Below are 23,871 nucleotides of genomic sequence, written 5' to 3'. Positions count from 1 at the left end.
TTTGTCTATGCAAGTTTTTTCAACTCTTATTGTTCGAGTTCCCATTCATTCCCATTATTTGACTGACAGACGGCAACGGTTGGAGTTAAAAATCATCATTTGTGTTCTACTGAAGAAACAAAGTCACCTACATCTTGGATGTGCTTGGGGTAAGCAGATAAACATAAAATTTTCATTTTTGGGTGAACTATCCCTTTAAAAAGGTCCTAGAGGAAAAAGTTCTCTTCCAGTTACTTAATACAATATTTTATAAACTAAAACTTTAAACTCCTGGGCAAAAAATGGTTCAAGCCAAAAGTGGCAAAATATTTAGTGGTCATTTAATGGCCTTAACAATTTTAATCACAAATCACTGGTCAGGAAAAGCAAGAATTGCACAAATGCTGTAGATAAAATAACTTAGCACAGAATAGCCTTCCCCAAATTGTAGAAAGCTTTTTAAAAGGAGAGTCAGTGTTGTTCCACTCAATGTTAATGGCTTCAAACAGTTCATGTAGTTGAAAAATGTCCCCCAGTTTGTTTGAGTCTAATGTGAGACTAAATATTCACTATATGGTTCAAATCTGGACTTTGATCAGGCCAAAATATGAGTCTGATGGACTTGTTCTCAGGCCACGTATTGGTTGTCTTTCCAATTTGGGAAAAAATAACATCTGATCATTCCTCTTTAGATAATTACTTTTAATTTGTGGAAGCAAGCCATTCTGCAATATTCTCCTGTACTCCAAAGCATTCTTTTCACATTAAAGTAGTTCACCAATGCCAGCAGCTAACAATGACACCTCTTTCTCAGTGCTTCACTGTGGTAGAGATGCATTTATTATTAGATTTCTCGGCAGATTTTCAAAGACACCGCTCTGGAGCATCACCACAACTCGTGTCTCGTTGTGATTCATCACTCCACACGCAACTTCCCGTATTCTGCCAAAAACTTCATTCTGCCTTTGATGTTTTTCTGAGACAGCGTTGACTTTTTAAGTAGTTCATTTGCTTAAATTTCACCAATTTCCAGACCAATAATTTGTGGTTAAAACAACTGAAAGCTTTGTGTTTAGCCATTTTGGACTTGGCCCATTTTTTTGCCCAGGTGTGTAAACATCACTGCTCCAGGAACAGCTTGTATAATGAGCTCCTGACAAAGTCACATCTCTATGCATGACACAAGGTTCTCTTTAGAATAGTGAGATGTATTTTTGGTTGCAAATACTGTTTCAAGGCACTTTGGTACAGTACAAAAATGCTGTTTCCATAGGTAAAAAAACAAAACAACAATCCAAATTCAAATATTCACAGTAGTCTCTTTGCCAGTCCAAGGCAGGAAATGTGCCATTTCAGTCATCAGGATTTAAGCAGCAAACACCTTGTCATCTAATAAGGCTCCAAAGGAATTTCAATCACATCCTCCTCAATGATCTCACCCTGTGGGAACATTGGAACAGGATCCAAAGCATCTTTCTGGCACGAGAGATCTGTGAAAGGGCTCAACCAGGCCACAGAAAGAGGACCTCCGAATGCCGACTTCATAGCTTCCCAGGATGTAGTCTTCTCCCATGTAGGGTCTTCACGCTTTAACTTTTCAATGCCCTGCATAAAGAAAAACATCACCTCTGTGACTCTCAAAAGAGATATGAAATAATATAAACCACACATACATGGAAAACAACATCCATATTGTCAAAAAAAAAAACTTACATTCCATTGAGTGACTTGAAAAGAAAGCAAATGGTTACCATGGTAAAAAAATAAAAAATGGGCATGGGAAGTGAATTATTTTACTCATGCACCTGCGTGCTGCTGGTGTTTAATCTTTAATGAGAGAGAACCCAACTGGCAGAAATGGTTCGACTGTCACTTTACGGAACAAATTAAAACACATGAAGCATGCAGCATGCCTTCACATTCCAAAGGTGATATCTAAAGAAAAAGAAAGACAGACCATTTTAAAAAGCATGCGATCAGGCAAACGCACATTGAATGTGTTTGAACGGCCTTTATATCGGTAGCAATCAAAGCTTACCTCCATCACACCAATCAAACAGGGACATCAGCCTAATTTAATACTAAATATAATTAGTTGCTTTTAGATTCATTTTAATACCCCAAACCACAAAGGCTGGATATTTCTGAGCAAGGGAACCATTCATAAGACAACACAAAAGAATAGAAAAAATATACAAGGACTGTTTGGGGAAACTAGGTTAGTGTCAAAGACAAAAACGAAGTGGACAGGAAAATACAGATCAAGCAATTTTGAAAACATTTGAACTTTGACAGTGTTTCAGCTGCTGAATTTCCTGTAATCCATTTTGAGACTTTCCAGAAGCAGAGACGGTTTTGCGTGTGGTTGTGCAATTAGGAAATCCAATGCAAGACACTTTAGAAGTGATGTGTTGTTATATAAAGCACTAATGACCAAGTGTTTCAGGTTTTTAATTCACCATTTGACAAAGAAGAACAGAATGATTGTCTTTTTCATACACACTTAAAGCACATATCATCTGTTCATCATAACAAAAATGTATATTAATAAAATGTAAAATATATGCAGTTAACCAAAACAGTGGCAACAATGGTGAATCAGTGAAGTTGTTGAAAACACATTTTATCTGTCATGTATTATCCAGATTTTTTTATATACTGTATATAAACGTAGTTTCTTATGGTCAAATTCCCACAATTTCTTATACATTTCTGCTAACCAGGTTTATGGAAACAAGAAAATCAGCTATTTATTTCTGTAATGGAGTACCGTAAGAGCTGCTATCACTCAAAATGTTATGTATAACAGCAAAAGTACTTCTGATATCTCAAAGAACATTCTGTACATTTATAAAATAATTATTTCAATGGAATTATTTTCACTGTTATGCTTTAGGGGTGTAAAAATGATCTGACAATGCACTGAGTATGGAATTTAAAGAGATAGTTCACCCAAAAATGAAAATTCTGTCATCAGAATCAGTTGTTCCAAACCTGTATACATTTCTATGTTCTGCTGAGCACAAAGAAGATATTTGGAAGAATGTCAGTAACCAAATAGATCTCACCCTCCATTTACTACCGTAGTTGGAAAAAAAATACTATGGTGGTCAATGGGGCGAGATCTGCTTGGTTACAAACATTTTTCATTCGTTGTGGTTACACAAATCTTCCTTTGTGCTCAGCAGAACAAAGATGTGTATACAGGTTTGGTACAACTTGAGGGGGAGTAAATGATGACAGAATTTTCATTTTTGGGTGAACTATCCCTTTAATGTTTAATGATATCCAATCTACATGTTAAATTCTGTTATAGAACACTTGTGAATGCAAAAACTGGTAGATCACTTTGTTAATATTTAACTACAGTATGAACTGTCCTTTTAGTTACATTTCTGTTTATTACCATTTTCAAAGTTAATCAAACCAAATTGTGATCAAATGTCACGACCACATCATTTAGTATAGAATCATTTAGAATTCAAGCTTTGTCAGAACAAATATTTACACCCCCATCAAACTTCCTATAATAATATTTTATACTATTTTGTATACAGCCAAAGTCAATAACCCATGTTAAAGGGATAGTTCACCTGAAAATGAAAATTTATGTCATCTCATGTCACTTCATTTAAAGCCAAAAGAATTTAGTTTGTGTTCTTTGAAACACAAATGAAGATATTTTTAAGGTGCCCTAGAATTAAAAATTGAATTTATCTTGGCATAGTTAAATAACAAGCGTTCAGTACATGGAAATGACATACAGTGAGTTTCAAACTCCATTGTTTCCTCCTTCTTATATAAATCTCATTTGTTTAAAAGACCTCCGAAGAACAGGCGAATCTCAACATAACACCGACTGTTACGTAACAGACGTAACACTATCAAACTCATTCAGAATCAAATGTAAACATCCAAATAAATACAATACTCACATAATCCGATGTATGCATGCAGCATGCATGACAAACACTTTGTAAAGATCCATTTTGAAGGTTATATTAGCTGTGTGAACTTTGTTTATGCAACGATAGAGTCGAAAGCTCGGGAGGGGGTGGAGAGCGCAAGCAATTAAAGGGGCCGCAGCCTGAATCGGCGCATTTCTAATTATGCCCCAAAATAGGCAGTTAAAAAAATTAATTAAAAAAAATCTATGGGGTATTTTGAGCTGAAACTTCACAGACACATTCAGGGCACACCTTAGACTTATATTACATCTTGTAGAAAAACGTTTGATGGCACCTTTAATGAAATCTGAGAGATTTCTGTCCCGCCATTGAAAGTCTATTCACTCAGATCTCTGACAGTTCAAAACATTCATAAAGAGATAGTAAAATAAAAATTTGGATTAAACCGCTTGATTCATATTGGATTTACGATCTCTTGTATGAACGTTTTGATGCATCAGCGACTTGGGTCAATAGACTTTCAATGGAGGGACAGACCTCTCTCAGATTTCATCAAAAAATATCTTCATTTGTGTTCAGAAGGTGAACGAAAGACTTATGGGTTTGGAATGACATGAGGATGAGTAATTAATGACAATTTTCATTTTTGTGTGAACTACCGCTTTAAGGCCTGTTCACACCAAGGACCATAACAATAATAATATTGGCATCCACACCAACAAATGATAATTCTCTGTTTATCATAAGTGCGCACCGCAATTATGTCATCTGCCGCTTGAAATGCTCAAGCTCCTTAAAGTCGTGTGGATTTTGATTGACTGTCACTGTTGTTATCATTCATCAGCTTGAAAAAAAAATCATTCTGAAAGTGATTCCAACAATATCGTTCCTCTGTGTCATTATTGTTATATAGTAGCTCTGGTGTTGACTTCCGTATTCTCCTAGAATTACAACGATTATTAAAACTTTACAGTAACAGATATGGTTTTCATCCATGGTGTAAACGGCCCTTTATAAATTTCTTGTATGTAAGAAAAATAATCCTTTTTAGTGAATGGTTGTCAGTGCTCTTATGCTGTAAACCAGGAAAGAACAGGGGTTTTATATTGTAGATAGGTATAAATAATTAAAAGGACGTTTGAAGGTATTTCAGAAAGTAGGTTACCATTTTGGACAGTCCAGCAAGATACTGAAGAGATTACAACAGTGATTATATTAGCATAAATTGGCTTCTATTATGTGCACATCATTCATCTTTATTTCAGTGTAGCTAGGCAGAGATGCTTGAGATTATGACATGATGAAGCTTCCACTTTCTGTTTTTAATTAAAATAAATAGAGGCAAGGATAATTGGATATGCAATCATTTGTTCCCTGAAAAAAAAAGAAAAAAAGAAGATGAAGGTGATTTAGTGTCACTGGTAAATGCTTCGCTCAAGTCGGGATTACAAACAAATTAAAAGACGCTGTTTATAAGGGCAGTCCAAGTGCACTCGAGTCTCTATCTTAAAGCTTCCTGAGCTCAGACCACATACTGGTAGGGGTCAGCTTTCCCGTGGTCAGGTGTGGAAAACGGGCTAAACCATGCTATCGAGAAGGGGTGTCCAAATACCGCCTTCATGTTCATCCATTTTGTTTTTTTAGCCCATCTTCTCTCTTCCTTTTTCAACTGCTCTATGCCCTAAAAACAAGAGATAACCGAGACTTCAGAGTGTGTGAATATTACAAAACAAAAGAGGAAAAGAACAACTGACCCATTCCATAAAACAGAACTTTAACCATGTTTTCTTTTTAGAGGAGTTAATTTAGTGTTTTTAATAGTGAAAAATCATGCCATTAAGTTTATGTTCAGAATAAAATACTAGCATACTGCTTAGTCCATTCAGTGCAGTATACTGTACACTACCCACTTATCTTATAAAAAGACTGTGAAACAGTGCATTATGTAATGGTATGTATTTCAAACAGTAGCATGCTACAATTACATTTTATTTATAAAATGTAACATTTATAATCCAATTTTATGTAAAATGCCTTAAAGGGATAGTTCACCCAAAAATGAAAATTCTGTAATCATTTACTCACCCTCAAGTAGTTCCAAACATGAATGAATATCTTTGTTCTGCTGAACACAAATAAAGATATTTTGAAGAATGTTGGTAACCAAACAGTTGATGGGCCCCAATGACTTCCATAGTATATATATATATATATATATATATATATATATATATATATATATATATATATATATTACTATGGAAGTCAATATCTGCTTTTGTGTTCAACAGAAGAAAGACATTCATACAGGTTTAGAACAACTTGAGGGTGAGCAAATGATTAAAATGTTCATTTTTGGGTGAACTATCCCTTTAACTCACAATATTCCAAACAAATAAGGATTCAAGAAGGCTAAGTACATTTGACATTACTTCAGGTTTATTCGCCACACTATGAAAATAGGTCAAATTGAGTGCATTGTGTTTTGGGATGATGGGTCACATCCAATATTCATCTTTTTGGAAATATTTTATCAACATTTTTTCTAAAACTACAATTATTTTAGTTCATTCATCAGTCTGGAAAAGGGAGTTCAAGTTGAACGCATTGCATTGTTGGAAATTTGCTTACTGCACACAATATACACTACCATTAAAAATTTGGGGGTCGGTTTGATATTATAATGTTGTTTTTTTAATTTTTTGTAATGGTGTTTAATCAAAAATACAGAAAAAAAACAGTAATACTGTGAAATTTTAATATACATTAAAGATTTAATTTATTCCTGTGATGCAAAACTGAATTTTCAGCATCATTACTCCAGTCTTCAGTGTCACATGATCCTTCAGAAATCATTCTAATATGCTGATTTACTGCTCATGAAACATTTCTTATTATTATTATCAATGTTGAAAACAGTTGTGCTGCTTAATATTTTTATTTTTTTAATATTTAAGATTCATTTTCATCTTGATCATTTTCAAGTCCATTTTGTAATGTTTTTGAAAGAAGTCTCATGATGGCATTTATTTGAGTAAGAACAGTAAAAGTAATATTGTGAAATATAATTAAAGCTGCAGTCCAGCATTTTTCCTCTTTGTCGCCATCTCTGTTTGAAACCTGCGATTGCAGTCATATGCGGAACAGTTATCTGTATGTGCGTTGTGCATTGGCACAGCTCGTCAGCGCGGATGAATCTAATGTTTGCTGTCAGTCAGCACACCGGTGTGGATACTGCACTTCAGAATCACAGATTGTAGTCTTGAAGTATGACCAAAGTAAGAATTTTCACCAGAAAATGTCATCTGGACAAGAAAGTAACAAATCTGCCAATTTTGTTCTGACCAACTGAGGAAAAAAGCATTAGCCTACAATAAATCGCGCTGCAAATGGTGATTAAATCTAATGATCGTTTAGCTCTGCATGCTTGAATTTCCCGCGGAAATCCACAAGGTCACTCTTAATATTAAACATTATTACAAGCTTACCGTTGTGAATCGAGCTAAGATAAGGAGATAGTTTTGAACACTGGCTGGTTATGTACTTTCTCAAAAATTGATTTTGGATCGTTTTTTACCCAAAAAAGTTACGGACTGCAGCTTTAATAAGTCTTTACTGTCACTTTTGACCAATTTAATGCACCCTTGCTGAATAGAAGCATTCAAAAAATTTGAACGGTAGAGTATATACTGCAGAAATAGTACACTTTAAGTAGTATGATAGTATGCTATTCTGAGCAGATGCTGCACACCTGCAATTATCAAAGGCATCTAGTGGATACAGAACACAGTCACACACCATTGTAGTCCATCAAAGAGAATCCGATGGCATTGTCAAATATCATCCTCCTCAGAATAAGATTTAAAGGATATTGTTGCATCTTTAGGACAGGAATATGTGTGGATTGTGTTTACCAGGTCAGTTGTTAGAAGTTCACAAGAACATGTGTTATGCAAGTATGTTGCCCAAAGCACTGGATCACTTGGACTCGTATGTGAAATGCCAATATCGTGTGTCATCATGTACAGTATATTTTAATAATAACAAAAAAGGAACGGTATGTGCCAAATAACCAGCTCGGATATATGTAAGAGTATTACTGTTCAATACACAATGACCTAGTTATACTTGTTATATACATGTCACATTTCACTTCAAGCACACTAGCATTTTTGGTAAAACTGTCCACACATTAACCTAAAAATAACAGTGCATATCAGGCCACAGGCACTACCTCCACCACATACGCCCACTGCCGAAAGGAAGCGATTTCTTACCGTCTCATCTGTGCAGATGGAATGGACTTGGGTGCCAAACATCACAGAGGTAAAGATGAGGAAGAGGAGGCCCTCAAAGCACAAAAGGATGAGGAGGATGACAGTGGCTGGAGGGGAGAAGGAACTGCACTCTGGGGTCAAGAGGGGAGAGGGAACACACACACACTGCCTTATCACAAGCTATACAATATACTAACACAACTACTGCATAAAATATTTGTAACCAGAAGAAAAATAAAAAAAGAGAGGGTTTACGGGTATGAATATCTGGCAACACATCTATATTTGCATGTGCAAACTAGGACAAAACACGGTTGGAAAGCATCTAAACACATCTAAACATGGGTTAAGAGGTTTTATCTTTTAGCCAAGCTTAGTTAGCAATATACCAGTGATCTGTTTGGAAACACCATTGATTACACTGTTTTGGATATAAATATACAGTTTGGGGTCAGTAAGATTTTTAAAATGTTTTTCAAAGAAGTCTCTTATGATCATCAAGACTTTATTTAAACAAAAGTACATTAAAAATAGTAATATTGTAAAATATTATTACAATTTTAAATAGCTGTTTTCTATTTTTTATATTTTAAAATGCAATTTACGTGATGGAATTTTCAGCATCATTTCTCCAGTCTCCAGTGTCACATGATCCTTCAGAAATCATTCTAATATGAAACAGTTGAAAGCAGTGCTGCTTAATATTTTTCCAGAAACTGTGATACATTTTTTCAGGGTTCTTTGATGAATAGAAAGTTCAAAAGAACAGCATTTACCTTTTTTTTGGCAACAGTGTTAAAGTCATTTGATCAATTTTAATAAATCCTTGATGAAAAAGTACTACTAAAAATCTTACTGGCCCAAATATTTTAAATGGTTGTGATTATGAAAATCATTCAAACACAGGCTTTCTCTTTCATCCAAAAAACCTCCCAATAATGCTGTGAGTGTATTCTCCAGCACACTGAACATTAAACACAAGTTAAAACGCATTCCTGAGAGGAAACAAATAAATAAATAATGCAATGTTGAATTAAAATTTCATATAAAAGTGTCACAGAAGCTGTTGTAGGGAGGTTAGCACACGTCCCCGAACACATTAAGTCATGGTGCTCATCTGTGCAATCTGAGTTTGAATCTTGCTTTAAACATTTGCTTGTATCACTTCCCCTTTTTCACTACCTGCCCTTTGACCACTCTTAGTACCAATAAAAAGGTGCCATTATTAATATAGTCTGTCCATCATAAAAAGTGGCATAGCAGCACTTTTCTGTTCTCACAACAAAGGATCAACTTCCCCAAGCACACAGACTATGGTCCACTTTTATGATGCTTTTGCAGATTAAAATGGTTATTTACATTGTAAGTGAAGGGGAAAAAAATGACCCATATATAAATCACAATGTACTGGAAAGAAAAACACTTTTGCAATGAGGGTGATTAATGACAGAATTTTCATTTTTTGGGTGTACTGTCGCTTTAAGAAGTACTTTTATGGATTTGCAAAGGTTGGACAACATTCAAAATTGCACACTTTTGCCATCTGACCCTAACATCTAGAGGTCACTGGGTTATCTGTCTAGCTAACAATAACCTGCTTTTCTCACTTACTTGTCCAGTCATCTTCAAAGCAGTAGAGAAAATGAAAGACCACCATTACCAAGGCATGCAGAGAGATTAGGCAAATGTACATCTGAAAAACACATCAGCACCAGCGTTAGATGTTTGTTAGTGTTGGTTTCAAATAATATACAATTAAATCCCTAGTGAAATCATTAAAATCAAATTAATATTATTAATACTTCCAAATTCATAGGGGAGTAATTAAAGTCTTATATCAGAAAGTCCAAGACTACTTTTGAACGCTTGTAAAATGCTTACAACCTGTGGCAAACACAACTGTGTTTGTGGTATTTTTAGATGTGTGCAGGATGAGATTTTTTTTAGTACTTACTGTGAAAAGCACAAAGTACTTCTGGTTATTTTCCCCGACACAATTGTTTACCCAAGGGCAATGATGATCCATCTTACGTATACAGCGCTTGCAAACACTAAAATGAGATGAAAAAGTCACTTTAACACCGCAAAACAAGTGAAAGATTGTTTGTAACTTAAACAGTGGTTTGAACTGAAGATACAGCTTTCAAAAATATTCAGCTTCATATATGTAAATACACACCAACTCGGAACATGACAATGCTGTACGAAATGTGCAAATGATTAAAAGATGGATGATATAAAGCATCTAAAATGATATCAACTGTCTTAAAGGGATAGTTCACCCAAAAATGAAAATTCTGTCATCATTTACTCACCCTCAAGAAGAAAGATATTTGAAAGGACGCAAGAAACCAAGCAGATCTCGCACCCCATTTACTACCATAGTAGAGAAAATAAATACTATGGTAATCAATGGAGGGCGAGATATGTTTGGTTACTGCCATTCTTCCAAATATCTTCCTTTGTGTTCAGCAGAACAAAGAAATTCATTCAGGTCTGGGACTACTTGAGAGTGAGTAAATGATTTTGGGGTGAACTATCCCTTTAATGCAGAAAAAAAAAGCTAAAATTGCAGATTAATATGACCATGATGTATAGTGCTGCTGCAGTTATGCATTTATACGTGTGTTCACACTTGTAGTTCAGTTCCCTTGGTTCTTTTGGTCCGGACCAAAAAAGAAAATGATACATTTTGATACATCATTAACACTGTCAAATGTAAAACTGTAAAATGATACATCATTAACACTGTCATTTTCAACACCGAACCTAAAGATACAAAACAAACAAACAAAAAGAGCTTTGTTTATGTCTATGGTCCATGTTGCATTCATATTTCAGTAGAACCGCACCAGAGTTCATTTGAAAGCGAACCGAGACTGATTTCAAGCGAACTCTGGTGCAGTTTGACTGAAATATGAACACAACATTTGTTTGGTGCACACCAGGGTTCGGATGGCAGTGTTCACACTTGAACCGCACTAACAGAGCAATCGCACCAGAGTTTGTTTTAATTAAACCAAACCTGCCAAGTGTGAACACACCCTGTCTCCATATGTTCCTCTCTCACCTGCAGTGGTGAGCTCTATCCGGTTTAATGCTGCAGCACTTGGGACATTTGTAAACAACCTGGCCTGGCTTCAGCTGCAAGCTCTCGATGTACTCCTTAGTGGCGTTGCCCTTTGGCACGGCTCCCTAAGAAAGCATCAGGCAACTTCAGCAACATTTTAATAGTGGTATGGAAAGCATTTATGACACCCTGCTGAAGATTTAGGGGAGACTGGGGGCAGATATCAAACACTAAATCTCTTAAATTGCAAACATGTGATGACATTTATGCCCATTATTTTTATTTTGCTGTGTAAAGTTTTGATTCCTACTGAATTCAAATTAATGTCTATTTTACATCTAGGCTTGCTCTGTTTGTTAAAGGGCCCCTATTATGCTCATTTACAGGTTCATATTTTTGTTTACGGGGTCTACGTTTTTTTTTTTTTTTAATTAATTTTCTTATAATTTACATTGTTGCAGCACCTGTTTTCACCCTCTGTCTGAATGCTCAGTTTTAGTTTCAGTTTCTTTAAAAAGCGTAATATGCTCTGATTGGTCAGCCGTCCCCAGTCTGTTGTGATTGGTCCACAGCTTAGAGCGTGTGTTGGAAATGTAACGCCCCTGACCAAAATATTAACATATAATGAAACAACATAATATTAATAATAAAAATTATCATTAATATTAAGCTATTAATAATAATAAAAGATTATTATTTAAAATAATATATACATATAAATGTTAATTATACAAGTAATATAATCAAGTAGATATAATATATAGATATAGTAAGTTAATATCATTTCTAAGTGTTATAATTCCCCCTATATACTGTATAAAATCCCCTCATAATGGGGATATTGTCTCCCCTACCGAGCAGGCACCATGAAAGCATTTATTACTGTAGGTAAAACCCACCGGGTCTGTGCACATGGCTCTGAAATGAGACGCCAAGGCGAGGAAGGCCAGGCTGTTGAACAAGGTGCCGTTCACCAGGCTGTAGGTGAGGTTCTTCGATGGAATCAGCATGACGAACAACACGACGAACTCAGCAAAGAAGACAAGAAACCAGGTGATGATCGCACAAACGATGCCGCAGGCATCTCTGATGAACCACATGTTGTTTTGTCGCTCATGACAGGGAGGAAGACACTGTACAGGCTGCAGGCCGCCAGCCTGCCTCTCGACGTCCCTGAAGCGCGGCACTGGACTTCTCATCCTACCACAGAGATGCCATCCTGTCGGGGATGATAGAAAAAGAGTCAAAGATGAATAAAACAGCCTAATTTCATTGCAAAAGTCAGTGCACAGTCTATTTTTAGTACACAAAACACACAAAACCAATCGGTAAGCAGAAGTACAGATGTGTTAGGACAGTGGATCTCAACCAGGGGGCCTCAGAAAACATCCAAAGCGGCAGCAAGAGGAATTAAAATGATTCAAATAAGCTAAAACACAAATCAAAAAGATATTATGGCCCAGTTTCACAGACAGGGCTTAGCCTAAGCCAGGATTAGGCCTTAGATCAATTAGAGCATTTAAGTAGCTCTTATGAACGTTCACTAGAAAAAAAATATTACTGGTGTGAATCTTGAGACAAAACAATGGCAGTGACATATTTTAAGATATATCAGTACAAATTGCTTTCAGTTAAAATGGCTCAAACATGCATTTTAGTCTAGGACTAGCCTAAGCATTATATTTCTTATTTAACTCATTCACTCAACAACAGTCATTTTTATGTAAGAACCAGGATTCCCAGTCTTGGAAAATATGGATATATGAGGTCATTTTACCTCATATATATTGTAAAAAGTGTAATTTGTAGATCTGGAAGAGCCATGGAAATTAATAAAATGTTAAAAGATCATGGGCATTATTTTAATGAATAAACATTCACACCAACTCAGAATTGGATGGATGGAAACTACTTCTGTCAAGTAGTCCTAAGTTTGTGTAAAAGTGTAAAGAAGAAGCCTGAAGAACATTTAGTAACTAGTTAGAACCTTTAGTAACTTTGTAGAATTATGGAATAATTTATATTTAATAATTTAATATTTCATTTAATCATATATAATAAAGTTTGAAAACTAGCAGTTTTGTAATTTCAGAAGAAGTACCAGAAATAACTTTTTTTTAAAGATACCTTCATCTTTGATAATTGGGGGACTTGGAGAAGCTTGAGATCCACTGATTTAGGAGACACAGAAGGTCATATTTAGTGGACGCAGCAGTATGGGAACTGCAGTCTGACAGATACAGTCACTTGAGCAGAATCAACAATGTCAGTAGAGGACACACTATAGTTCCAGTCTTTTTCCCCCCTATGGCCCACAAATACTACATCCAACTTTTATGCCTACTGATGCCATTCTTGTCTACTTGGGTCCACAATAGTCAAGCATTGTTCAAGAGTGCCAGTTATTTAGCATTATCATTACACGTTTCAAAATCAACCTCACCAAACAGCCCAAAATCTGGTCTGACAAGCCAAAGCAGCAGAAACGGGACAGAGTAACACAATGGCGTAAATTACGCACTGACTGTGCCAACTGCCAAGACATCAGCAATAACACACAGCATCCAAACGCACTGTTCATCATATAATTACATCTCATGAAATAGAAAGTGCGTGACATGACAGTTAATAATAACACGATATTGATTGAATACAACTGAATTCAATAAGCCAGCTGTGTGTAGAAACCTGCGCTACCTGGCCATGGCGATACTCACATATTTGGCGACATTGGTGCTCCTCGCGTTTGTTCGCCCAACCAAGGCCGAGAAGATCCAATAATGCATGGATCACACTAACAGTGGAACATGTTCCAGGTTAGTTTTAACAAAAAAAAAAATTGGTTTACTCGATTAATGCACGGAAGCTGGTGAAATGGTGCATTTTTGTGTGGTGCCAGCTCCTCCCTTCACTGGAGAAACTGATAGCCACACCTCCCTTTCACTGGAGGCGCAACTGGATCACGATCCGAAATGGAAACCACTTCCAGAAAATGAACCATTGGACTGCTAGGCGTTGCTTAGGAGACTGAAACGTGAGTTCTTGTATTAGGGGGCGCCTATGGGGGCGCTTGGAGGCTCTGAAAGCCCAATGTCCCATTGACCAGCATTCAAATCTCTGGTTGTTTTTATACTATTGGATATATTTTGTACTAATACAATTATAATCCTTTAAAACTGTTACTTCATAAAAAACTGAATCAGATACACAAATGTATATCACCGCGATAACGTCTTGTAAAAAGACTTTTAATGTAGCACTTATAGTGACCACAAACGAATGTGATTGGTTCGTCCTGACCAGCGGAGAGAAAAGTAACAGATACCTCGTGGTATAGCTAGACCTTCCACACACCAATTAGAGTTAACCTAATATTTTCGCTCATATTTTAAGATTGCAGGTTGCCATTCTAGCCTCTTATTTTATTTTTCACATTATAATGTGGGACGTTGATTATTTTTGTGAAACACAAACAAAGCAAGTGTCTTGAAAAAACATTGCTTTGAGGATATTTATCCTAAATATAACATAATATATTTACAATGTAAATAAATAATTTCAGATCAATTTAATCACTGATTTAGAACTAATGCTAATAATTGTAGTATAATAAAGATAGATAGATAGATAGATAGATAGATAGATAGATAGATAGATAGATAGATAGATAGATAGACTATTTTTAACATGTATAGTCTTCTTTGCAAACATATGAATGACATTTTGTTTGTTTTTTACAGAACATATTTTAGAATGAGTTAATGAATTTTAGTCTCTTATAATTTTATCACCCACTGCCCGTTACTAAAATTACTGCGTGCGTGATTAATTATATTTAGATTTTTTTTTTTTTTTTTTTTTTTGTAGTTATATTTTGAAAAGGAAAAAAAGGGTACATTTTCAAGCACGGACTTTTATTGTGTGGCATGGCTGAACATTTAAAGCGTCCCTTAAAAATTGCGCAAAATAGCCTAACATGCGGGTTGCCAGGTTGCACATCCGTTCTAAACCACGTTGTTAAACAAAATCATATTGTTTGACAAAACCTTACATTTTATTTTATTTAAGTTTATTTGAAATTGTATTTTTATTTTATATTTCATTTTCTCTGTCAGAACAACGTGACTAAGTATTCGTGCAAAAGAACAATGGTTAATTATTCTTTTTGCGTATATATCATAAGGAGCACAAACAGAACCAGTACGAACAGGCATGTTTCTTTATTGTGAAAAAAAACACATTCTTTTCCTAGTACAAATTGTGTGTTTGCGTCTTTTGCTGACACCAACAAATATTACACGTTTTAACCGGGATATTATTTTATGCGGGCAATCTGGCAACCCAGGGACTCCTGATCAGTTCCCTGTTGGTGTGAGGTGGTACAATGAAGAGACGATGGCTGCCTGCATCAGAGTAATATGGATGAGATTGACCACCTTGACAGCCGCCATTCATGATGGTTCTGCTCTCCTAAACTCTTTCTTTGCCAAAACACACTAATCTCCCTGTTCGTGCCATCTGTAGAGATCAAGTGTTGTATTTGCATCAATCTGCTAGCCCCGTGCTATGATTCTACCCACATCAACTCTCTTTAATTGACCTGACGGGTGAGTAACTAGATGGATCTGTACCATTTGGTAATTAATTTACCCATACAAGATCTGTGAATGAAAACTAAAGCGAAGTTACCTCATCAAGCAACAAAGATGTCAGCTGGCTATGTTAGTAGCTAACATTAGCAATTGCTATTGCAGTTCATTTGCTTCCTTGATTGTTGCTGGTAAAGGTCAATATGGCAAAATGGGTGAAGCAAAAGTATATGATATAATGCTTAGTTTTTAAACCTCAAAACAGAATATTTGCTAATCCTGAAAATTACATGTTTCCAAGGACTTGGACATGGATTTTTTCAGTACCTTCATATAATCCATATGTCTGGATTGCTAATGTCTTCATTTGTTTGTTTTTTGAAATTTGATATGTTTGTACTTTGAAATTATTAATTCATACACCCTTTCTCTTTCTCTTTAGATATCACTCATAACATGGCCATCACACAGTTTCGCCTTTTTAAAATATGCACCTTCTTAGCATCTATATTTTCATTCTTGAAAAGACTGATTTGCAGGTGAGAATGAATTAATTTTGTTAATTTGTTATTTTATTTATCTTGTAGATTGTCAGTCTGAAGCCTTAGGGCAACTGTTGACATTTGAACGAGGATCCAGAGATGAACATGTCCCTTACAGAGGTGATGCTGTGATAATGTGTTTCCTCTGCTACACTGTGTTTTGACTGTTGTCTTTTGTTAACGTAGGACTGGAAGATCACGCAAGCTGAGTGGGGATCAGATCACCCTCCCGACCACAGTTGATTATTCTTCACCAAAGCAGGTCAGAGAATGCTAAAACGTTATATACAGTATGGAAAAGCGGTATTAAATTGATCAAATAATGTGACAGTGAAGACTTTTACATTTACATTCAAAGACAGAAAATATGTAGGCTTAGCTTGTATATTTTTTTTAGAGCTGCAAAATTAATTGCAAATTATTCAAAATAAAACACCCATGCAACCTTATTCCTAAATGACAACAATTCGGCAATGTCTATTAAACCTTTGACGAGTGCGATCACAGCGGAACATTTATTCTGCTCTCTGAACCAGAGAGAGCAGTTGTCAGTGTAAAGGTATCAAACAGCTTCATAAACACGGTATCATTATTTAATTTCGTTAATCACCTTTTAAAAGTAACTTGACACTTCAAATAAAGATTGTATCATTACATCGCTACACCAGTAGGTGGCGACAAGTGAATGTATTTGTCATTGAATCATTCATTCAAGAGATTCATTCAAAAACGCTGATTTATCCAGTAATGAAACAAGTGAGTCATTAGGTGTGTTCGACCTCTGCTTGATTAAATAAGTGAATATTTGTTTGTTGTATAATTAAAATAGCCGGAGATTGAGGAGTGGAGCTCATGGGATGAGGAAGCTCCTACGAGTATCAAAATTGAAGGTGGTAATGGGATAGTTCCACCTCCACAGAATGAAGCTGAAGAGGAAGAGCCGGACTATTTCAAAGACATGGCTCCCACCATCAGGAAAACACAAAAAGTAGGTTCATTATTTGGGCCTGCTTCATTTTCTGTTACATCTGCTGCCATTTCATTGTCGTTTGTTTTCTTTTTGTCCTAGTAAATGTCTTTCTCTTGCTTTCTCTCTTTTTTTAACATTTGTTTTTTATTAGCTAGGGCAAGTGGAAGTTAAATCCTGTTGAAATAAAAGAGACTTTATAGTTTAATCGATGAAATTCAATAAAATCTTGTGGCTTTGTGAATAAAAGGTTTCATGTTGTGATTAAAAATTGGGCAAATGTTGGCCTTCTCCATCCCATTTGTGTGTAATATACATTTCCGTTCAAAAGATTTAAAAAAAATATATATATAATAATATAATAGTACAAAAGATGTCAATTTCAAATAAAAAGCTGTTCTTTTGAGCTTTGTTCATCATCAATCCAGAGGAATGTGTCACGGTTTCCAGAAAAATATTAACTGATTTCAACAGTTATAATAATCATAAATGTTTCTTGAGCACCAAATCAGCATTTTAGAATGATTTCTGAAGGATCATGTGACTGAAGACTGGAGTAATGATGATAAAAAATTCAGCTTTGCCATCACAGGAATAAATTACATTTTAAAATATATTAAAATAGATAATTTTATTACAATTTAAAATAACTTTTTATAACATTACTGTTTTTACTGTTATAATCAGATAATAGCAGCCTTGGTGAACATAAAAGACTTCTTTCAAAAACATTTAAAAAAATCTTACAGACCCCAAACTTTGGTTTATACTGTATTATTATTAATAATGTAGAATATAATATACATTTTGTGCTCCTTTTCCAGATTGTCTTGAAGAAAAGGGAACCTCTGAATTTCTCTATGCCAGACAGCTCCTCGGGTTTCTCCAGCCGACTAGCCGCCACTCAGGACATGTCCTTCATCCAGCCCTCTGTGAGTAATACAAAGTAACAATGTTGTTCACACAGTTATTGTGACTCTAGATCAGCAAAAAGAGAGAATTTATAGAGAATAATTCTTTATCTGACTGCAACCAACTCCATCAACTCGCATTAATTTATTTGGTGGACCAAATTATACAACATTTACAAAAACACTCTCTGTGGGCTGCAGGCGGAGCTGGGGGACCTGGACACCTGGCAGGAGGACTCCAATGCCTGGGAGGATGAGGCAGATGCAGCCTGGGAGGCAGAAGAAGTGCTGAGGTAAGATGCATTACCAACAGATTATGAGGTGTTCCGCAATTTTATATTGGGCTGGACAATGAAACTGAACACCTGGTTTTAGACCACAATAATTTATTAGTATGGTGTAGGGCCTCCTTTTGCAGCCAATACAGCGTCACATCATCTTGGGAATAACAGATACAAGTCCTTCATACTGGCCAGAGGGATTTTGAGCCATTCCTCTTCCAGAACAGTGGCCAGGTCATTATGTGATGCTGGTGGAGGAAAACGTTTTCTGACTTGCTCCTCCAAAACACCTTGAAAGTGGCTCATAAATATTTAGATCTTGTGACTGTGCAGGCCACCAGGAGAGATGTTCAACTTCACTTTCATGTTCATCAAATCATTCTGTCTTGCCGTGTGTATTGGTGCATTATCATGCTGATGCACGGCTCCCCCTTCAGGGTACAATGTTTAAACCAATAGGTGCACATGGTCCCCTAGAATGATTCAGTAGTCCTTGGCAGTGATGCGCTCATCAAGCACAGTAGGGAATGCCATGATATTGCAGCCCAAACCATCACTGATTCACCCGTGCTTCACTCTGGGCATGCAGCACTCCGTGTGTTATGCCTCTTTGGGGCTTCTCCACACCGTAACTCCCATGGATATGGGAAAGACAGTGAAGGTGGTTCATCAGAGAACAATATGTCTCACATTGTCTACAGCCCAAGATTTGCACTGTTGGCACCATTGAAACCAGCATTGGCACGAGTGACCAAAATTTTGGCTATAGCAGCCCGACCATAAATATTAACATTGTGGAGCTCCCCACAAACAGTTCTGGTGCGAACAGGAGAGTCGAGGAGCACATTTAATTCTGCAGTGTGTTGGGCAGCTGTGGTTTTACGCCTTTTTGGATACAATACAGGTTAGCACCTTGACATCCCTTTCAGACAGCTTCCTCTTGCGTCAACTCCTGTTCGATGTGTTTCATCCTACATTGTAGTTACCCGACATTACCCTGGATACTCGATACACCACAAAGACTTTCTGTCCTGGTCCCAGATGAGCCTGCTAATTACTCTGCTAATTCAACCTTCACACTCTGCTCTTACTGATGGAATGTAAAATCAGCTGTATCAAATTTTCAAATCACGATAATTGCAGAAGCTTTTATCACAATATACGGTATTATATTATAGGATAGTACATAGGATATTGAATTAAGTAAAAAAAAAAAAAAATTGTTCTCCTAACAACAGGTTAAATAACTTCTTATAACAAAAAGAACTCTGAACATTTAAATACAATAAAACGGTACACTAAATTGTATAAAGTAAGCAAATGTTTCACGGATTAAAGTGCAAAAGAACTATAAAGAGGTAACTTTAAGGTCAATAAGGTCCCATTAGTTAACGTTAATACATTAACATTAACTAACATTTAGCAATAGCTACATTTGTTACTTTTGTTACAGAAGTTATTATTCTTTGTTAACATTAGTTAATGAAAATACAACTGTTCATTGTTAGTTCATGTTAGCCAAAGTCCCTTTAAAGGTGCCCTAGATTATGTTTTTAAAAGATGTAATATAAGTCTAAGGTGTCCCCTGAATGTGTCTGTGAAGTTTCAGCTCAAAATACCCCATAGATTTTTTTTTAATTAATTTTTTTAACTGGCTATTTTGGGGCATCATTATAAACGTGCCGATTTATACTGTGGCCCCTTTAAATCCCGTGCTCTCCGCCCACAGAGCTCGCGCTTGCCTTAAACAGTGCCGTAACAAAGTTTGCACAGCTAATATAACCCTCAAAATGGATCTTTACAAAGTGTTCGTCATGCATGCGGCATGCATGCGGCGGATTATGTGAGTATTGTATACTGTTATATTGTTTACATTGATTCTGAATGAGTTTGAGGCTATGCTGCGTGGCTAAAGCAAACATTACAGAGAGATTTATAAAGAATGAAGTTGTGTTTATGCATTATACAGACTGCAAGTGTTTAAAAATGAAAATAGCGACGGCTCTTGTCTCCGTGAATACAGTAAGAAACGATGGAAACTTTAACCACATTTAACAGTACATTAGCAACATGTTAACGAAACATTTACAAATATCACTAAAAATATCATGATATCATGGATCATGTCAGTTATATGCCCTTGTCTAATGCCTTTCATAATGATAATGTTGTGACCGTGGGCTGGCATATGCAAATATTGGGGGCGTACACCCCGACTGTTACGTAACAGTCGGTGTTATGTTGAGATCCGCCTGTTCTTCGGAGGTCTTTTAAACAAATGAGATTTATATAAGAAGGAGGAAACAATGGAGTTTGCGACTCACTGTATGTCTCCATGTACTGAACTCTTGTTATTTAACTATGGCAAGATAAATTCAATTTTTCATTCGAGGGCACCTTTAAGACAAGTAATTTCACTCGGCGGCCATCTTTGAAACGCCTCTCGGGCATCCTGGGCATCATGCAATCTCTTTGAATGGGGAAACGTCAAATTCTCCAAAGCTGTTTGCCAACCTTACGATTAAATTTCATATTTGAAATCACCAATGAAATCTAACAACAACCGGCTCATAAATTTAGTTTCTAAACACTCGAATCATGACAAAAAAAAAAAAATTCAGGCTGGATCAAGCTAATGCGCATGCGCAGACCTAAATGCGCGGCTCTGACTGTGATTCTAACGGCCGCTGAAGTGACGCGATGACTTTACCAGTCGGCGATTAGCTCTTATTTAGAAGGCGGGACTTATTCCGCGTTACACTTTATCCCATTCAAAACAATACGAGTGACACGTCTTGTGTTATTCTATAGTCTTTGTGTTAGCTCAGGTCCATTAAATAATATTAACAGATTCAACTTTTGATTTTCATAAAGTATTAGCAAATGTTAAAATTAACATTAACTAAGATTAAATAATGCCTTTAGAATTATTTTTCATCGTTAAATAATACATTAACAATAATAAAGAATCAGAACATTTTCAATCAATATCTAGGGCATGTTTTAGTCCAGATTAAATTGTAAAAAATGTTTAAGTTTGAAAATAAACAGCTATTAAGTCTTCAAGATTTGGTGCAGCTGTTTGAACAGCTGTTTTGGCTATTTAAAACAAAAAAGAAAGCAGCAGCTTTGTTTACAACGGCTGAGTTCTGCTGTTCTATAAGCGCCATCTACCGTCAGAGAGTGAACGTCGTGTTTATTCATTTCGTCTGCTTCACTCATTCCGCCATTTTGCTCATGCGTGTTGGGGTTGTATTACTGTATTTCGGCACATGTCTAGTCAGAAGTTACAGTTGTTTGGAAATCAGCTCAGCACATACTGTGCGGGCCTGGCAATAACACACAATTCACTCTGAGGAAGAATTTGGTTGTGTCCTGTTTGTTTTTGTCCACTAGGTGTCAGTGTACAATCACAGAGGATTTCAGTCTGCACTGTATTGTGCCAGTCCTTGACTAAGCTTTACTTTGTTTGATCTGTCATGTATCACATCATATTTGAAAGGTCATGTTTGTTGAGTCCCCTCTCTAAATTGACCATAAATGCAATGGAATTGATCTTTCTCTGTCTATCCTGAACACAGGCAGCAGAAGTTGGCTGAGAGAGAGAGACGGGCCATGGAGCAACAGAGGAAGAAAATGGAGAAAGAGGCACAGAGAATGATGAAAAAAGAGCAGAAGATCGCTGTCAAACTTTCATAACATTAATACAGCGCACCGGACACTCAAAACAACAGCCAAACAACTGTTCATATTACATTTTACTTTGTTTTGTCCTGCCCTCCACACTGCTGTCTTCAACTCTTTCGGATATTTTTTTTAGTCCATCAGCCGTCTTTGTGTGTGTGTGTATGTGCATTTGTGTGTGTGTGTTTGTTTCTTTTGGGATTCTTTTTTTTATTTATATTAATTTTTTTGCATTGGACAGAACACAGCACAAAAAAATCTTTCCTTTCATTTATGAGTTATGACTGTTCTCTGACTAGAATTTTTTTTTCTGTCAGTATTTATAACACTTGAACGATTTTGTCCAGAATAATTTTAGATAAGGAATTCCATTCATTTTGGGTTTTACATTTTTTTTTTTTGTTGTTGTTGTTGTTTTGCCTTTTTCCTCATCTATTTTTCTTCATCAAAGTCTTGTAATTGTGCTTTAAACACTGGACCTCACCAGAAATGGGTGATCTCAGTATTTCAAAATAATCAACAAATTTATGCAACCTTGAGTTTCTGCTCTCCACATTCTATTTAATCTGTTACCATTCAGTTTACCTGATAATCATGCTCTTAATTGTGAATAATCCTTCAAGACCTTATATTTTGATCTTGATTTTTATAAAGACAAAAATGATTTGGGTCATCTGTGTATAAGAGTTAAATAATTGTCAGTGGAAATGGAGAGCAGAGATGTACAGTATGTGCTGAGACTCGAGGAGAGCGCTTTTTAGAGATGTGGGTTGGTCGTCATGGAAACGCTGAAATTTTAAAATATCTAAATTGGCAACCAAACCATCTTTTTTCTTTAGTAAGACTCTGTTACTGGAAAGAGCATTAACTGAGATGAACATTCACCATTTATTTTAAGGGACTTTCACCAGGGGAATAACTTTGTGTCTTTAACTATTAAAGAATTTCCCATCTCTTAAAAATATATAAATTGATCATGTTTTTTTGATAAAATGATGATGAGCTGAAATTAACCTCTGCATGCTGTGATTATTAAGGAACCTGAAGCCATGAGAGCCACATGCACAGTTAAACTGAATGAAAAACTGAATAAAATCTCATTTTTTTGTTATCATTTATGTTTCCCCCTCATGCATGCTCATGCCTTTTTAAGTTGTTTTTACAATTTTGCACAGTCCAGCCTTAGCTGTAATAAACGTTTGGATATCTGTTCAGTGGTTTATTCGTATTTGGAGGGTTCCAGAATCTTCTACTGTCATTTCTTCATCAAAAAAAAAAAAAGAAATGGAAAAAAGATGTCTTGGGGATTTTTTTTTTTCGAACATAATCAGCAATACAAGACTCTATTCGGTCTGTTTGTACCCAGACTGTTAAATTGTTCAATCAGCATCATAAAGCTGTCATAATTTGTGATATTCAAGGTCAGACGCATTGTCCGGACCGGTGGAATATTCCAGCTCTGAGAATGTGATGTCATAATCCCCATCTGCCTCAGCAACGCCCCCCCAGCCGACCAATCCTCCCACAGCCTGACCCACTTACACGGAGAGAGGAAAATAAACTATGACTGAATTATACATTACATGCTGTCTTCTGCAGCTCTGCGCATCTTTTCGCACCTGACTTTGGTTTCACACGGGTTTGTCTTTGTAATCGAGACTTC

The 23,871-nt window shown here is 36.1% G+C and overlaps 2 protein-coding genes across 9 annotated transcripts; one reads left to right on the top strand and one right to left on the bottom strand.

Annotated features, from left to right (window-relative positions):
- Positions 1–118: 118 nt before the first annotated feature.
- Positions 119–14,139, bottom strand: zdhhc3a (zinc finger DHHC-type palmitoyltransferase 3a). 6 transcript variants are annotated; one of them, XM_048152287.1, is made up of 8 exons: positions 13,678–13,816; positions 13,362–13,405; positions 12,134–12,453; positions 11,235–11,359; positions 10,119–10,215; positions 9,776–9,857; positions 8,165–8,295; positions 119–1,584 (listed from the first exon to the last, which is right to left on the bottom strand). In XM_048152287.1, the coding sequence occupies exons 3-8, from the start codon at positions 12,431–12,433 to the stop codon at positions 1,369–1,371; spliced, it is 951 nt and encodes a 316-aa protein (XP_048008244.1). In that variant the 5' UTR covers positions 12,434–12,453; positions 13,362–13,405; positions 13,678–13,816; the 3' UTR covers positions 119–1,368. The 6 variants fall into 6 exon arrangements, 5 of the variants coding, with proteins under 5 accessions (XP_048008244.1, XP_048008245.1, XP_048008243.1 ...); XR_007178965.1 differs by lacking the exons at positions 13,362–13,405; positions 13,678–13,816 and adding exons at positions 1,785–1,914; positions 13,952–14,139 and having other exon boundaries at positions 1,446–1,584; XM_048152288.1 differs by lacking the exon at positions 13,362–13,405 and having other exon boundaries at positions 13,678–13,817.
- ebag9 (estrogen receptor binding site associated antigen 9) lies at positions 13,938–23,418 on the top strand. Of its 3 annotated transcripts, none has more exons than XM_048152293.1 (7): positions 13,938–14,050; positions 16,266–16,362; positions 16,552–16,627; positions 17,195–17,353; positions 18,157–18,264; positions 18,445–18,536; positions 22,106–23,418. In XM_048152293.1, exons 2-7 carry the CDS (start codon positions 16,280–16,282, stop codon positions 22,221–22,223), a joined length of 636 nt encoding a protein of 211 aa, XP_048008250.1. In that variant the 5' UTR covers positions 13,938–14,050; positions 16,266–16,279; the 3' UTR covers positions 22,224–23,418. The 3 variants fall into 3 exon arrangements, with proteins under 3 accessions (XP_048008250.1, XP_048008249.1, XP_048008248.1); XM_048152292.1 differs by lacking the exon at positions 13,938–14,050 and adding an exon at positions 14,134–14,268; XM_048152291.1 differs by lacking the exon at positions 13,938–14,050 and adding an exon at positions 15,465–15,841.
- The last annotated feature ends 453 nt before the right edge of the window (positions 23,419–23,871 follow it).

Source organism: Megalobrama amblycephala, linkage group LG13 (assembly GCF_018812025.1).
Source record: "Megalobrama amblycephala isolate DHTTF-2021 linkage group LG13, ASM1881202v1, whole genome shotgun sequence".
NCBI classification, from domain to species: domain Eukaryota; kingdom Metazoa; phylum Chordata; class Actinopteri; order Cypriniformes; family Xenocyprididae; genus Megalobrama; species Megalobrama amblycephala.
Note: the sequence above shows the minus strand (reverse complement) of the source record. Positions and strands in the feature narration are given on the sequence as shown.

What these genes read in the sequence shown, in the direction of transcription:
- zdhhc3a (XM_048152286.1), bottom strand. Translation starts at nt 12,433, where the DNA reads ATGAGAAGTCCAGTGCCGCGCTTCAGGGACGTCGAGAGGCAGGCTGGC. An exon ending in GAGCCATGTGCACAGACCCG is followed by an intron (nt 11,360 to 12,133) that starts GTGGGTTTTACC and finishes ATGCTTTCTTAG; the next exon opens with GGAGCCGTGCCAAAGGGCAA. An exon ending in GATAGAGCTCACCACTGCAG is followed by an intron (nt 10,216 to 11,234) that starts GTGAGAGAGGAA and finishes ATCTCATTTTAG; the next exon opens with TGTTTGCAAGCGCTGTATAC.
- ebag9 (XM_048152293.1), top strand. Translation starts at nt 16,280, where the DNA reads ATGGCCATCACACAGTTTCGCCTTTTTAAAATATGCACCTTCTTAGCA. An exon ending in ATTATTCTTCACCAAAGCAG is followed by an intron (nt 16,628 to 17,194) that starts GTCAGAGAATGC and finishes TAATTAAAATAG; the next exon opens with CCGGAGATTGAGGAGTGGAG. An exon ending in GAGGCAGAAGAAGTGCTGAG is followed by an intron (nt 18,537 to 22,105) that starts GTAAGATGCATT and finishes TCCTGAACACAG; the next exon opens with GCAGCAGAAGTTGGCTGAGA.